Source organism: Hirundo rustica, chromosome 3, assembly GCF_015227805.2.
Source record: "Hirundo rustica isolate bHirRus1 chromosome 3, bHirRus1.pri.v3, whole genome shotgun sequence".
NCBI classification, from domain to species: Eukaryota; Metazoa; Chordata; class Aves; order Passeriformes; family Hirundinidae; genus Hirundo; species Hirundo rustica.
Genome location: NC_053452.1, coordinates 39,069,825 through 39,084,840, shown reverse-complemented (window position 1 = coordinate 39,084,840; position 15,016 = coordinate 39,069,825). Strand labels below are relative to the sequence as shown.

General features: G+C 33.8%; 1 protein-coding gene across 29 annotated transcripts in view; it reads right to left on the bottom strand.

The window, feature by feature from the left end:
- Positions 1–15,016, bottom strand: part of PACRG (parkin coregulated) — a 254,095-nt gene that overhangs the window by 144,799 nt on the left and 94,280 nt on the right. For all 29 annotated transcript variants that reach the window (XM_040060509.2, XM_040060510.2, XM_058419882.1 and 26 more), the window contains exon 4: positions 2,436–2,607. In XM_040060509.2, coding sequence (XP_039916443.1) covers positions 2,436–2,607 — 172 coding nt within the window. The remainder of the gene's footprint in view (positions 1–2,435; positions 2,608–15,016) is intronic.

Genomic DNA, 15,016 nt, shown 5'->3' with positions numbered 1-15,016 from the left:
ATGCAGTTTTATTAGACTTTCAAAAAATATTTGATAAGGTCCCTCATGAACTGCCATGGCTTCCATAGAAACAAATAATGACTTAAGAGACAGACTGAAGGCAACAAGAAATGATTGCAGACGAGGAGTATCACTGGTAGGGCCTTTCAGGAATCCGTGCTGAAGTTCATGTTTTTCACTAAATCCATAGGTAATTTGGAAGAGTTTTCACTGATGATAACAAAGATTTCTGACAGTATCAAGTTATTCCAGATGCCAAAGACAATGACTGACTCTGAGAACTATAAAAGGACTTTACAATACAGAACAACTGGGTGATAAAATTGCAGATGAAATTCATTACTAATAAATGCTAAATATTAATACATTTATAAATTCAGGAAAGATAGCTCTAACACCAACTTTAAAAGCCAGAGATGTTAACTGCAGATTTCACATTCTAAACATGGATGAGAGTTATCTTTATTGAATAATAAACACAGTTTGTCCTCACAGACAAGAGTAAAGAGGAGTAATAAAGGATCTACTTCCTCTATAATTTGAAAATACCTGAAATGACCAGTTTTGAGCAGAAGAATCTAACATAAAATTTCAACTACTTGTACTGGTTGATGAAACCTGCAGGAGAAATGCTTCAGTATTTGAACATCAGGACAATTAAAAAAAAAACAATCAGAGACCTTTGCTCCCTTTAAAAGTATTTAAAGTCTATAAAAGCATGCTTGTTTACTTTTCTCTTTCAGTCTGTGATCTTAATAAACAGAACTTGTTCTCAAGAGCAACAGTCAGCCGAGGAAAATTACAATTATGTTAGTATTAACTTACTTTCTGTAGGTGATAGAAATCAACTTACATGATTTGCAGAAAGAAAATGACAACAGACCAGAAAACCATATTTATTTCATAAAAACATTGGAGCACATTGCAAAAGGAAGTATTTAACAGTCACTAAATACTCCTAAATAGAGTGAAGATATGTGAGCAACATAACTGTGCTTAGAACAACTGCTAGCAACACATTCAACTTTGCATAGCTAAATGCAAAAGTGACACCAATCTGACATTAAATGGGAATTAACTACACTGTAGTCCAAGACAACATTTTACATGCAAATAGAATGAACAATAATGAAACAGAAATCAGGTGCAAACAGAATGTGAACAAGAAAACAGAAATCAGTTTAATTTGCAAATTTATTAAACATTAAAAAGGACCTGTAGGTGACACTGGGGGAGGAATGCTCTATTAATTTCTCTAGATCTGACTCACAAAAAAATCAGTTTCCTTGATGAAACATTTTTAACAAAGTTTAAGACATCCTTGATTTACTGTATTACAGAAGTTATGTTTGACAGCATGGTAAAAGCCTCAAAAAGGAAAACTTCAGTGTTCCTTCAGATGGAGATTATCCTTTTCGGACTCTATCAGAACTAGTTTGCTGACTGGAAGTATGTAGAAACAATACTTCCTTCTAAGTTACAAGTGCAAATGTGAGCTTTTCTGGCTTTTAGGCCTAAATTCAGATTGTCTACATATCTATTTTAAGATTCAGGGCACAGAACAGAAAAATTCTGGCAAGTGGGTGATACAAGATACTTAAGTGTTTAATTTCACACTATTATCTTCATTAGCAAAGCTCTATGAAAATCTTTCTATTGATCTTTTCTACCCATTCACACCAATGTCTGTGCTATGCTGTACTGTTCCTTCATTTGTGGCAGTGCATTTATAACCCAGACCACTGAAATGATCTGACTTTAAAAGTAATGCCACTCTAAAGATGCTTTAGATTTGTTTAGATTTGTTTTAGATTTGGGTGGGGTTTTTTGTGGTTTTTTTTTTTTTTTTTTTTTTTTGTGTGTGTGTGTGTGTGTGTGTGTGTGTGTGTGTGTGTGTGTTTTGTTTTGGGGGGTGTTTTTTGTTTGTTTTTTTTTTAACACATCTAGATTAGAGTATCACCAAGTTGCTCCAGAAACAATTGCATCAGCAAAAGTCAGAGTGTGGGAACTGGAACAATTGGTGACTTCACGTGTGCAGGGGTTGAAAACACTTCACACACACTGTGTTGCATGTCCCCGATGTTACTCATAATAGGTGCAGAAACTTCTGGAACCCTCAGCGTTTATGTCTGCACATGTGTCTCATGCCGAAAACATCAAGGAACACTGAAGTCAGCAACCTGAGAGTCGGAGAAGCCTGACGAAAGCAATCAAAAGGACTTACAGCTTCTATGACCCATTCATTATGGGAAATGTAATATTAAAAGTAATAATTTTCCTCCAAAATGAGCATTATATCTTAAAATTTACTCACATTTGCAATAATCTTCATGTGATGTTCAGGCTGTCATGTCTTACAGCTTAATTAGCAACTTTTCAAAAATTTACATCATATAAATACAATTTATGAACTTTTCTCCTACATGTTCACCTACTTTTTATCGGGATAATGAGCTGAGGAACAACAGGAAGAATCCTGTTTCCACCATGCTCCAGCATGTCATGGACTCCTTGACGTGCAAAAAACTCATATGGAAATTCCGTTTCACAAAGCCCATCAAAGAACAAAGGCAGAAAGTAATGATAGTCCAGATTTTCAATCTCTACCTGAAAATATAGAACACATAAATACAAAATAAATAAAACACAAAATAAATAAACAGATAAATACAATCAGTATTAATATTTCAGTATTAATACAATGTGATCGGACTAACAGATAATTCATGCCACCTACACAGGCATGTTTAGTAAACAATTCATTTTTTATCACTGCAGAATACATTAAATCCCAAATATGGTTTATGACAAGATATTAAAATACAGAAATATTAAATCTAAAGAAGAGAATGAAAATATATTTTCACTTTTTCATGTCAATACCAGATTCTTATATTCTTACACACTTTACTTTGCAAGTTACTCATAGGAATCAAACCAGTCATTTTAAGAACAATACTCTGCCCTCTTTCAAAAAAAAAAAAATTGATATAACTTCACTTGGACACTCAAAACAACAAATAAAAGAATCTTGTAAGCAACAAATATCCAGCACAGCACAAATATTAGTAATTGTGCATAATTACCTAATTTGTTGAATATTGACCTAATTTACTTCCTATTAATTTCAAGAGCAGAATTGTAAAGAAATTCCAGGGTTCTCTACTGTGAAGAAAGGGTAGAGAAATTATGTGCCCAGTTTTAATAGGAATTTCCTTCCTATTAAAGGAAATAAAATACAATAAAATACAAAGTATGCTAATCTTAACAAGTTATGGAGGGATTTTGCACTCTACTTTTCTTCCCTTTTTCTTCTTTTACCCATTAGGACTCTACCACAGACACTCAGGCTAGCCAGGGAGAATCAGATGTTTGTTTGTGGCCTGTCAAAGCTCTGAATACAGCTGAGAAGTGACTCAACAGTAATGCATCTTCTCTGAAAAGAATATGATCCTCTAAATCACTTGGAGACCAATCCATCTCTTTCAGAATGCACTTCCACCTTTAAAACACTGTTCAGCTGCTACCCAGTATTTCCAGTGAGATTTGGTAGTATCCAGGTAAGATTCTTCACATGTAACAAGCTTTGTCACATAGGCCAAACTGAAGCTCCAAATATCCTATACAAAAATTTGTCAGGTTAAGCAAAAAAGAAAAAAAAAAAAAAAAAAAAGAAAAAAAAAAATTCCCACCCACTGATTTCAGAACAGAAATCACAGTCTAACTTTGACTGTGGAAGTCTGAATTAAAGCAACCAAGAACGGAACGTTACAATTCTTGGGTAAATCCCACAGTCAAGAAGTAGCACACAGAAATTCTCTGTTTGAAGGCATGGTTCATTTTTTTCCTCGCTTGAGTCTGAGTAGATCTGAATCCTGACCTTGCACACCTTAGCCACTGACTTCAATCTTTCATGGTGAAACAGATCAATCCATATAAATCAAAATTAACTGGAATCGATACTTGAAAGTAAATATTATGCATTTGCTGTGAGCATCTCACTATTGGCAGACGTGCCAATGGCATACTAACATAGCCTCACATGCACTGATTGTTAATCTCTTTTAGGAGATTAAAAGGTCAATTGCATAATACCTATTCACCGATGTGGATGAAGTCAAGTCCCAATAGTGGATCACGCAGGAGAAGGAACAAAGGAAGCTCACATTTCCCGTTTCCTCAACATTATATATTTTTTGCTTCTCTGTAATTTTTTTCTCATTGGTTTTTTGTTCACAAGAAAAAAGCAGATGCCTTTATCAGATGCCTTTACAGTCAGTATGAACCCAGGGAAATGGCCTCAAACTGCTCCAGGGAGGGTTTAGATTAGATATTAGGAAAAAAATTCTTCACAGAAAGGGTTGTAAAGCATGGGACAGACTTTCAAAGGATTTGGTGGAGTTGCCAACCACGGAAGTGATCAAAATGTGTGGCTATGGCAGTTGAGGACATGGTTTAGTGGTGAACATGGTGGTGGTGATGGGTTGACGTTTGGACTTTATGTTCTTTTCCAACCTTAATGATTCTATGATTATATAATTCTATGAATATGGCAGAAGCAATTTGTAAGAAATTTCAAAAATAACGAAATAATTAAGTAACAAAAATAAATTAAATACTATGATTATTAATAAATAACAAGAATTAAAAGACATTTAAAATCCTAAATTAATGGGGTTTATATTTCATGAGGAAATTCAGCATACTGCTAGCAATAACCTTAGATGAAAGGAATCTGCTCCAAAAGTCACAAGAAAGTTGTATCAGGTAATAAGGGACCAGGAGGTCAAAAAACCATTCACGAAAATGCAGGACCAAAAAGAAGTAATTTTTTTCATGTTGTCTGTCAATAGGAAAATAAATCTTCCTTTAATATTTATTTTTAATGTTTAATTTGTAATCTATAATGTTTTGTTATTAAATGTTTTAGTTCCAGAAAATCAAAACCAAAACCTGTAACAGCAACTCATGTCTGGCAAAAGCTTCAGATGTTAAAGAGAGAGATATAATTAGTGATATGTTAACTTTTTTTTTTTTTTTTTTTTTTTTTTTTTTTTTTTTTTTTTTTTTTTTAATAATGAGAGGTGTTTCACACGGCAAAACATCTTACCACACTGTGTTACTGAGATGGGGTTTAGAATGAATCCCTTATATTTGACAACTCTTTTAAAATTATGAAGTATTTCCACAGTGAAAAATATCCTTGATACATGTGCACATTAGGCTACTGAATCAGAATTGGCATCCATTTTGCTCCAAACACACGTCTCGTTTCTTTTCTCTCACTCTTCATTAATACCTCCCATAACTGTAACTTCCAAATCTTTTTTTTCTCAAATATTTGGTATTTCTGATACTCTATGCAAATTTTTCCCAGCTTTGTTTTTGGGTTTGAAATACACTTTCTCTGTTTCAGATATCAAGAAAGGTTCTGTTTTCAGAAGCTTGTCCATGTTTTTCAGCAATAACAGCTAGTCAATAAAAGATATTATGCTTATCTATCAACTCTGTATTATGGTTGCACATTACATATACATAAGAATGATTTATCAACTTTAAAGTAAATATGATTTCAGGATTTAAAAACAACTCTAATTTTTATACACAGCACAAAATATTTATTAAAAGAAATCTTTTACAAAATAGACATATGACAAGCTATAGATGGTAAAGTATTTGTGTGTACTCCTCAATTAGTTCCAAATCCCTAAGTGGCTGGCAACTAGCATGGCTCTGAAAACAATTTTGATTTCTAACTTATTTCTTTGAAGTGTCAGCTGTCGAAGCATACAGACAATTTTTACTTAGCTTTTGTTTTGCTCTATAATAACTCCCAAAATATGGAAGCCAGAAATATTTTGTCTTACATTCTATGCTGCAAAACCCTTCACTTCTGTGTTTACTATTTAGTTTTCAAAAGTGGCTATTATACAGCTGTTCAGAAAAAAATGTGATTTTTCTGTTTATGCCTACAAAATCCTTTTGTTTTTTATATCCACCCACAAAAAATGCTGATTAATGCGCAAATTCTTGGCAAAACTTGTCCACATCTGACAATAATGCCACAGCCATGGATTTTAGTAAGAAATCTTAAGAAATCTTCATCATTTTAAGAAATGTCACAATAATTATTATGAAGTTCTGTACTAGTGGTTTGAAAATATCACAGACATAGCCTCTGAACTTTCAGTAAATAGGCACTAATAAAAATGAATATATAATATATGATTAAATTACAAAAGCAACCATAGAATGAGTAAAATCTTCTGTTTAACGAAACTTCCAGGCTCCTTATATGTTCTAAAAGCTCCCTAGGTGAAAAACTGTTAATAAGTGTTGCTTTATTGTTACAAAAAACTAATGCACAAGATGGGAGGAAACTAATTGCAGTATCACAGCTAATCTGTCCCGGGGAGAATCTGTTCCTATGAAGCAGCCCATAGTGAGTGGCAAGTCTTCTGAGACAAAGAAAAATCAGATAAAGATTCTAGACTGACAGCAGAAAAATATGATTTGCGGCTAATCTGCCTGAGAGATGAAGAAAACAAACTATCTGAGAGAACTTAAGCTACAGAAAAACTTTGACAAAAATGGTACCATTGGTCTTCCTGAAATAACTTTCTTTAAAATAATCTAGTAAACTAAAGACAAACCTGAGTTTCAAAAAGTAGTGTTTAAGCTACATAATTTAATTTTCCATCTCATTTCAAACAACTGATTACATAATACCATGTCTTTGATCTGGATTTTATCTCCCAGAAACATTATATCTAACTGCGTGTGTACTCATTTAATGTCTCATTCTAAGGCATTAAAGTTAAGTAAAGATACTCTGGAAATTGTTAGGTTGATAAGGACAAACAGCAGTTTTTGTAAGACTTGTAAAGATTTTGTAAGGATTCTTAGGTAAAATAACAGTTTCTCTTAAAATTTACTCTCACATCTGTTTTCTAGGTTAATAAAAAGAGAAGAACAGAAACATTTTTGATCAGTCTCAGTTTTTAACTTCCTTTCCACTTTTTCTTCCAAGATTTCTTTCAACCTTTCTTTTTTTTTCTTCCAATATCCTGTACAAATACCATTTCACAGTTTTTGGTTTCTTACTTTTAATATATTTGATGCATAATAGCATGTTTTACTCTTCACTATGGAGCAACTAATGCTCACTAGTATTTCCCAGCCTTGCCTAGACAGATTTTTCAATATGGTAATTTTGCTTATGGTTCAAAAGACAATTCTGCTGTTGCATTTAGTTCCTACAAGTTTTCTAGCAAGAAAATATTCTCTTTTTAGTCTGCTGTATTTCACCTTCCAATAGGGTCATACTACAAAGATTTTCTATTGAAACAGGTTTAGTCTAAGTTATTACCTGTATCTTACCAAAACAAACAAAAAAAGACAGTTGTGCCTGTATTTTCCATCCTGCAATGAAATGCTAAAATACTTATCTTAAAACAAGTGGAAGATTATCTGACTTGAAGAGAAACAGATAATTGCAAGGGACCTAACAGAAATAATTTAACTCAGTCAAACTGTATTTAGACCCTTTTTAATATATTCTGTACATATTTAACTCATCACAAGAAGTTAAATAACAAAATATTTTTCTCCTATGGAAAAAATAAGAGAAGCAATAATAAAAAATATCACGGGAGTGTTACTATACTGGCTATCTGAATTTAGCTTTGAAATAACTCCTGATGTAAAAATAAACCCCAAAACTAAAAACCCTAAAAATACAGAAATGTTAATATATAACAATTTTGAACTTACTGTATTTTCTACTACCTCCATGTTAGTTACAATAGTAACAGATACTTGAGAAGACAAACACCATCACTCCAAATGGCCTCCCCTTCCTCCTTCTTCTCCTCATTTTGTATGCTGAGCATGTTGTCCTTCAGTCCGGAACATCCCTTTGGTCACTTGGGGTCACCTGTCCCAGCTGTGTCTCCCCCCAGCCCGCCATGCACCCCCAATTTCCTCACCAGTGTGGCAGAACAAAGCAGAAAAGGCCTTGGCTCTGTGTAAGCCCTGCTCAGCAATAACAAAAACATCTCTATGTTATCAATCCTGTGTTCAGCACAAATCCAAAATACAGCCCCATACCAGCCACTGTGAAGTTAATTAACTCTACTCCAGCTGAAACCAGCATGATATGATAACCAAAACATTTTCTTTTCAGTTGCCACAGCTGAAGGTGACAATACAATCTTACTGGGGTTATTGAGGTGAGGAAAATTAATAGTCAACATGAAGGTCATATTATTCCCTAAATAATGAGAGGATCAATGACTGGCTCAAAAATGGATGCAAGGAAAAGGAAGATATTAATTTGAATAAAATATTTTCCAGCCTGAAATCTCTTCCTATAAATGTAACTTAAGAATTGATTTTTATTGAAGAAATGTAAATCTCTTAAGTCTGTGAGCCATGCCATCCAGAAGATAATCTAGCACATTTCTGTGATGAGGGGATTTTAATCCTGCATTTTCATAAATCTTTTTAATTATACTGCTGAGATTTAAATTTTTAAAATATATACCTCACTAACAAAACAGAGCAGGCAAGTCTTGCCAAATATAGAGGAGGGTCAGTGTATCACCCAGGAAAAAGAAGGATGACAATAAACCCTTGGATTATGGGATATAGGCCTTGAAGTATGATATACTATATTGAAGTGACAGATTAACAGCAAGGACTTCTGCTACAGTAAAGGAGTTCATCAGTGTGACACAGAAATAGTGTGACAGGAAATAGAGTTGAGCCAACTAATTAATCATTATGAGCTACCAACATGTTGCACCTATGAAACGGCTAAATATTACTTAAAATGTATGAGCTATTTCAAGTACAGATAGGAAAGCATTAAGGCTACTACACAAGGCAGTCATGAGAGCTCATCTGTCATTATCATCAATTTGCCCTAATATAAAATATATAGAATTTATTGCCATTGATTCCTCATTGGAAATGACAGGGACAAACTGATATATAGGAATACACCAAACTGAAAAGAAAATTAAGCGCTAACTTGTTCTTATTTATTTGGATTCTGATCACATTAGATTATCTGAGTCGACTGATTTCTAAAAATGCATACAAAACATACTATTCTATCAATACTGCAAATAATTGTAGATACACTTCAAGGACTACTTTCTTTCAATTGATGGGAAGCATTATAAACAGAAGATGAAGCACACTGAGAAAAGGACTCTGTAAACATGACTCCGACAAATGTGAAATGTACCTGAGAATTGTTCGCGTGAAGCAAACAACAAACCACAAGATAACCTCAGTGGCAGAAAAATGTATTTCTGCTACTTCAGAATGCATGCTTTTCTAGTTACATCCTTCTTGCTCTTCAAAGGCTTGCTGACACATTTTCAGGCACACAGTTCTCCTTTTTCTTCATGTGATTTATTAACAAGTTTTCTGAGTTTCACAAGTACAGTAATGTAAAACTTTAGATTAAGAAGCATTATTTCTCTGCATTTTGTTAATCTCTCATGTATGCAATTGTCTAATATGAGCATTACATGACATATAAAGATAAATTGCATATTTTAAAGCCACACAACATTATAGGTATTACATGCATCTACTCTGAGAGGTGAAATGGAATTAATGACTCCACTGGGGTCTATAGCCTGCTGGTAGATTAAGTTCCACCCTCAGCTGAATCATCTAAGAACACCCCCCAGACTCATTTAGGCACCAGCAAGAAGCAGACGACAAGCTCTGGTCCTTTACTACAGAAAACACAGAGGATTAGCATTGTAAAGAAGAAATGTCCAATTTTGCAGACACTTTATCAGATACCAGTGGACAACTCTTCTCTGAAAGGGAAAGCAAAGACTAAGGGAAAGCTAAGACTGTCCCAGGCAAGAGCAGGAGGAGAGGGAGAGCCCACTCTCCAAGGCTGAGATTGAAGGCAGAAGGACTACATGGAGCTGGTTGCAAGACTCGCCCGCTACCTTCTGAGGAAGATATACTGATCTTCATTTATTTACTTCATGCACTATGAAGTTAATTTTAAACATCATCATCAGAAGAAGGAACCAGCTTATTCATCCTCACAAAACACATACAATGCAGTATGTCAGTGAAGAACTAATTTAAAATTGCCATTTTGGAAATAAATATTCTTTTGCTCCAAGAAGGTTTGCTACCATTTTAATAGTATGAAGCCTACCACCACATGTTATTTCTAAAGAATTGTGAAGGTAAATCAGCAGAGTGTCAACTGATTGTATGCCATTAGAACTAGTGGCCAAATCATTTGGTTTGTTTTATTTTTTGACATTCTCTTCCATTCTCTTTGCTGATTTTTCATGCATAGCTGTTCATCAAATTTAATTGAAATTATTTGGGTTTAACAGAAATAACACAAAGCTCAAAAGCTAAAGAAGAGCACTGGGAAAAAAAGCACATATAAAAAAGCGTCTGTGGGAAAAGTTAAATACAACTCTCTGAAGATTTATTTTGTTTTAATAATTAAACTGTTGCATAAAATATCACAAAACCTTCTACAATGTAATACACAACTAGAATTGCCCATCCATCCAATTGTCATGTTTGACATATAAATGTAAAATCTGGCAGTTTTATGGTGCTGGATATTGTGGAAACTTATAAAACATATCATTAAACATTACCATTTTTATTTTCACACACAATTAAAAAAAATAACAGAAATAAAAAAACCAAATTAGAATAGTGATTTTTCTATATTAAGAGCATTTTATGATACAGTTCCTATTAGCTTCTGACTCTTGACCTTTATCTCATGTATGAAAATGACACTCCTCCCCAAGAGGAGTGTCTGAATATTTCCACATAACCATCCAGAATCCAGAAAGATCCTGTAACACGGCAGGACAATTGCCATGAATGCTGTATATGCAGGCCAGGAACTCTTGCATCTTACCAACAAAAAGTTATGCAGTCAAATCTTCCTGAACAACTTGGAGAAAGCGGGACCACAATATGGTGTTCTTCACTAACTTCAGGACTAGTACAGAGGAAAACCAAAATGCTCTCTAAGTGTGCTTGAGAAAGAGCATGGACCAAGAGCAATTTTGGAACAGATGACTGTCTTGAGGAGATGAGGTCAAACACAAGAAATCCTAATCCTTTGGCTTCCAAGAGTCCTGAGAGATGGCTCTGAAGTTACTTCATATTTTTCAGTCATAACCTGGTGGAATGAAATACTTGAGACATGTGCTAGCAACACAGAAAGGCCTGCAAAGGTAATTTGTAGATTGGTGAATCAAATAGTAGGAGAAGGAATTGCAGATATTGACAGAACCCAGAAATGGAAGGGAATACTGCACCATCTGCTGGCTGACACCAAACACTGTGAAGATGTTCTCTCTATTTCAAGAGCAAACAATGAAACAAAACAGGCAGGATATCACTGAAAATGTCAAGGTCGGATTTTGGAACAAACTGTCTGTGTTACCATAGAAAAGTTTAAATCCTTCCCTTAAGAAAATCCATGTTATTTCAAGGAAGTCAAAATTCCAGACTAACAGATAATTTTCAGAACTCATAAGCAACAGCACAACTAACAGATGTTTGCATGAACTGTATCTACGCTTAAAACCAAAACAGGGTGTGAGTCATTCTCTGAGCCCGATGCTCAGTAATATGGAAGAGATAATTTCTGTACAGCGAAATTCTTTGATTCTTTGTACAAGACAGGGTAGTTGACTTTAAATCACACACTGTAAATAGTCTTGGTAGTTTCTTATCCTGAATCATGGATGAGTATTATCTAGGCAAATAAGTACTAGACAGAATCATAGCAGGGGCTGTGCTACCTGAGTACTTAAACAGTGCTGCGCCAATGCTCAAGAACACACTGCGATATGAAAAACCCTGTTAGTTTTCTAGGATACATATGGATGTTGGCATGACCTACACAAACTGAGATGGAATGAAGAGCAGATATTCATTTAAAAAAATAATTCAATAGAAGTTGTCTTGCATAACTTTTTAATATCGTATTAAATATATCAAAGCATATATGAGGAAAATTTTAGGTGCAGAAGCATCCATCAAGACTATTAAGGAAGTTGAGTTGATTAGGCAGTATTACTTTCAGAAAGCTAAAAAAACCTCCAGCTTTGGCAAGAGATTAGAGTGGCTTGTGGCATCTGACATGGGTGTCTATGAAATGAGACACCTGAACACAACTGTTACATTGATGGTGTCATTGAAAATGGTATTTATCAGCTGGAAAGAAACTTTCAGTTTCAGTCAATACATCCATATGACCTTTGGTGTTTTTCTTTTTTTTAAAATAATATGCTGTGAACAAATTCAACAGAAATGTAAATATTCTAAGTATTCATTTGCTTCTTTGTGGCATATTCATTTACCTTTGATAATTTATCAAGTTATAGTAATTTGGATTTCTGTGCACACTGTCATGCCAACCCATACAGAAGTTTTCTTCATCTATTGGATACAATTTTAGTGTTATGATAACTGGGTACACTCATAGTGATCAGGTACTTCCAAAGATCTTTCTCAATTTCTCCATACCCATAAAAAATCTACTTAGGTATACAAATATAGCACTTCAAGTGGCACAAATGACTTAAGACATTGAATTGAGAACTCCTTCCTGACGTAGCTCTTATTTCTTTATTAAGCATTTATCTGTTCTCTCAAGGAAACTTTTTTTCAAACTGTTTTCATTTCATCAAGACAAAGTCCCCAGAAGAATGGAATAGTTTTGGTAAAATGGAAAACATTAAAATGGACTACAATACTCAAAGGCTTTATTTTGTTGAGTTAGATAAGTAACAGATAAAATTCTTCATTAAATTTAAAAAAATTAAAAAGCTTCTGTAGTGTGGGTAAACCCAAAGATCATTCGCCTAAGTTCAAGTGAAATTACTTATAGTAAAATGAGTTTTCTGACTTAGCAACTGAACAAGTTGGTAAAGGATTATTTTCTAATTAGAACCATGACTGGCAACTCTGCTTTAAATATCAGAGCATGGGTCTTTTTCTCTTTGGCATAACATGTTTTATATATTTCTTTTGTTTCAATGCTAAATTTATCTTGAAAATTCCCGTGTTCCTGTAATGCCAAAAATGTGCAGTTTTAGATAATTTTTTGTTTACAGAGCGCATATTACTGAGAGTCTAGATAAATTTAAGGAAGAAAAATTAAAGCATTGTATTAGTGCATTTTTCTATTTTAAAAGTGGCCTTTAATTCTGGAAACAAGAAAGAAACAATTTCAAATTATTTTCCCAAGATCCCAGAATCCTTCGTACATTTTGAGTTCTACTTTGCAGGCGTATCTACAGTCTTCACAGAAACTTGCAAAGTACTAAGATTATTTAGTATGGTACTGACCTGCCACAGCAATGCTTTAAATTTTAACCATCCAGAATACTGACTCAAGAACTTTTATTCAGGCTAGATGAAATTCTTCTGAAAATTATGGGCATGGACAAACTACCACAGCAGCTCAGATAAATAACAACTGTAGAATATGGTAATGATAGTTCTGGCTGATTTTTTATTTTGTTTGAAGGTAACAAAAAGCGTAAACCAAAGACAAATTTGTGGAAAGTAAACTGACATTTTATAAAATAACTATCAGTTAAATAAACAAAAATAAATAACAGCAAAATGGTTGCTAGCACAATGCTTTAATATCTCTGCAAGCCTCATTATACAAGATTACACTATACAAAATACGGTATCACAACACAATAAGTCAGAGTATATTTCACAGGATCATTGCCCAGTTTTTTGTCTTTTCTATTCAGTTTATCAGTGAAAGATGAACTGTGCCTCTCTGTGTGTGGCAGTCCGCATTTTAAATGAACAGATATTTATAATAAGTTTTTCACTAGATGAAACAAGATCAGGTCATTGGAATTGCAAACTGTTCTTAAAAAAAATGCACTGAGGAGGTCATCACATCATGTTGCATGTGTCTCTAAGTTATGGTATTGATATGTGTCCTAGGTATGTATCTTTGTAAGTTTACTTCGTAAGATGATTTTTGATTGATAATTCTAAGAATTTTACATTTAAGAGAATTTCTAAATTCAGAAGGGACATATTTCTGTTTTGACATTGGCCAAAACAATAAATGGCAACAAGTTATGCAGAAAAATCTTGAGAAATTATGTCTATATCTGTGGGCTTTTTTCCCCAATGGTCTGTTTGCCATACCTATATGCATTCACAGTTAAACAGCATATATAATTAATGTCAGTAAGTTGAACATAAAAGTTAAATGGACTAAAACCATTGTAAAATATAAAGGAAAGAACACAAGTTTAAAAAATACTTGGTTTCCAGGTCATATGAAATAGAAGTGCATAATAGAGGCAGAAGGGAAGTTACTGCAGGTAAAATAAGCCACTATATTTTGTTTGCTTTATATCATTTTGCGCTTAATTCCTATATTGGACTCCTTTGCTGTGTCAGTACTCATAGTTGATTTATGGCTGATATGGTTTTATGCCAAATTAATAGTCAGGTTCTCAGGTCTAAATTCCTATGTATTTTCTGTTGATTATTAGGGCTGTAGAGTTTGGGTAACCCTATTAATGCAACCATTTATGCAAATTCTCTAAAGGTAAAAGTAATTTTGAAAAGCAGAGACCAACAATGAAGATCTGTTCATTACCCATTACTGGAAATCTAATTAATTTTTCTCAAATAGAAATATCCAGAAGTCATTAAATCCTAACAATGTAAACTCTGCATATCCATACAAAGTAAATGGAGGGTGTGCTTTTTTTAAAAAAGTAATCTTCAAAATAACATTAAATGATGATGGTAAAAGCCTCTCACTACGAAGGTAGGATTACTGAAACCAGTAGAAAATCTCACTGCTACATTACAGACTCTAATGAACAGATAAGGTCTCAGAAGTGAACAGCCAATGTTAGGAAAGAAATTAAAATTAATTTTGAATATTGGGATATCCTAGATAAGATACAGGATACAGGATAAGAATTGAATGTGAAAG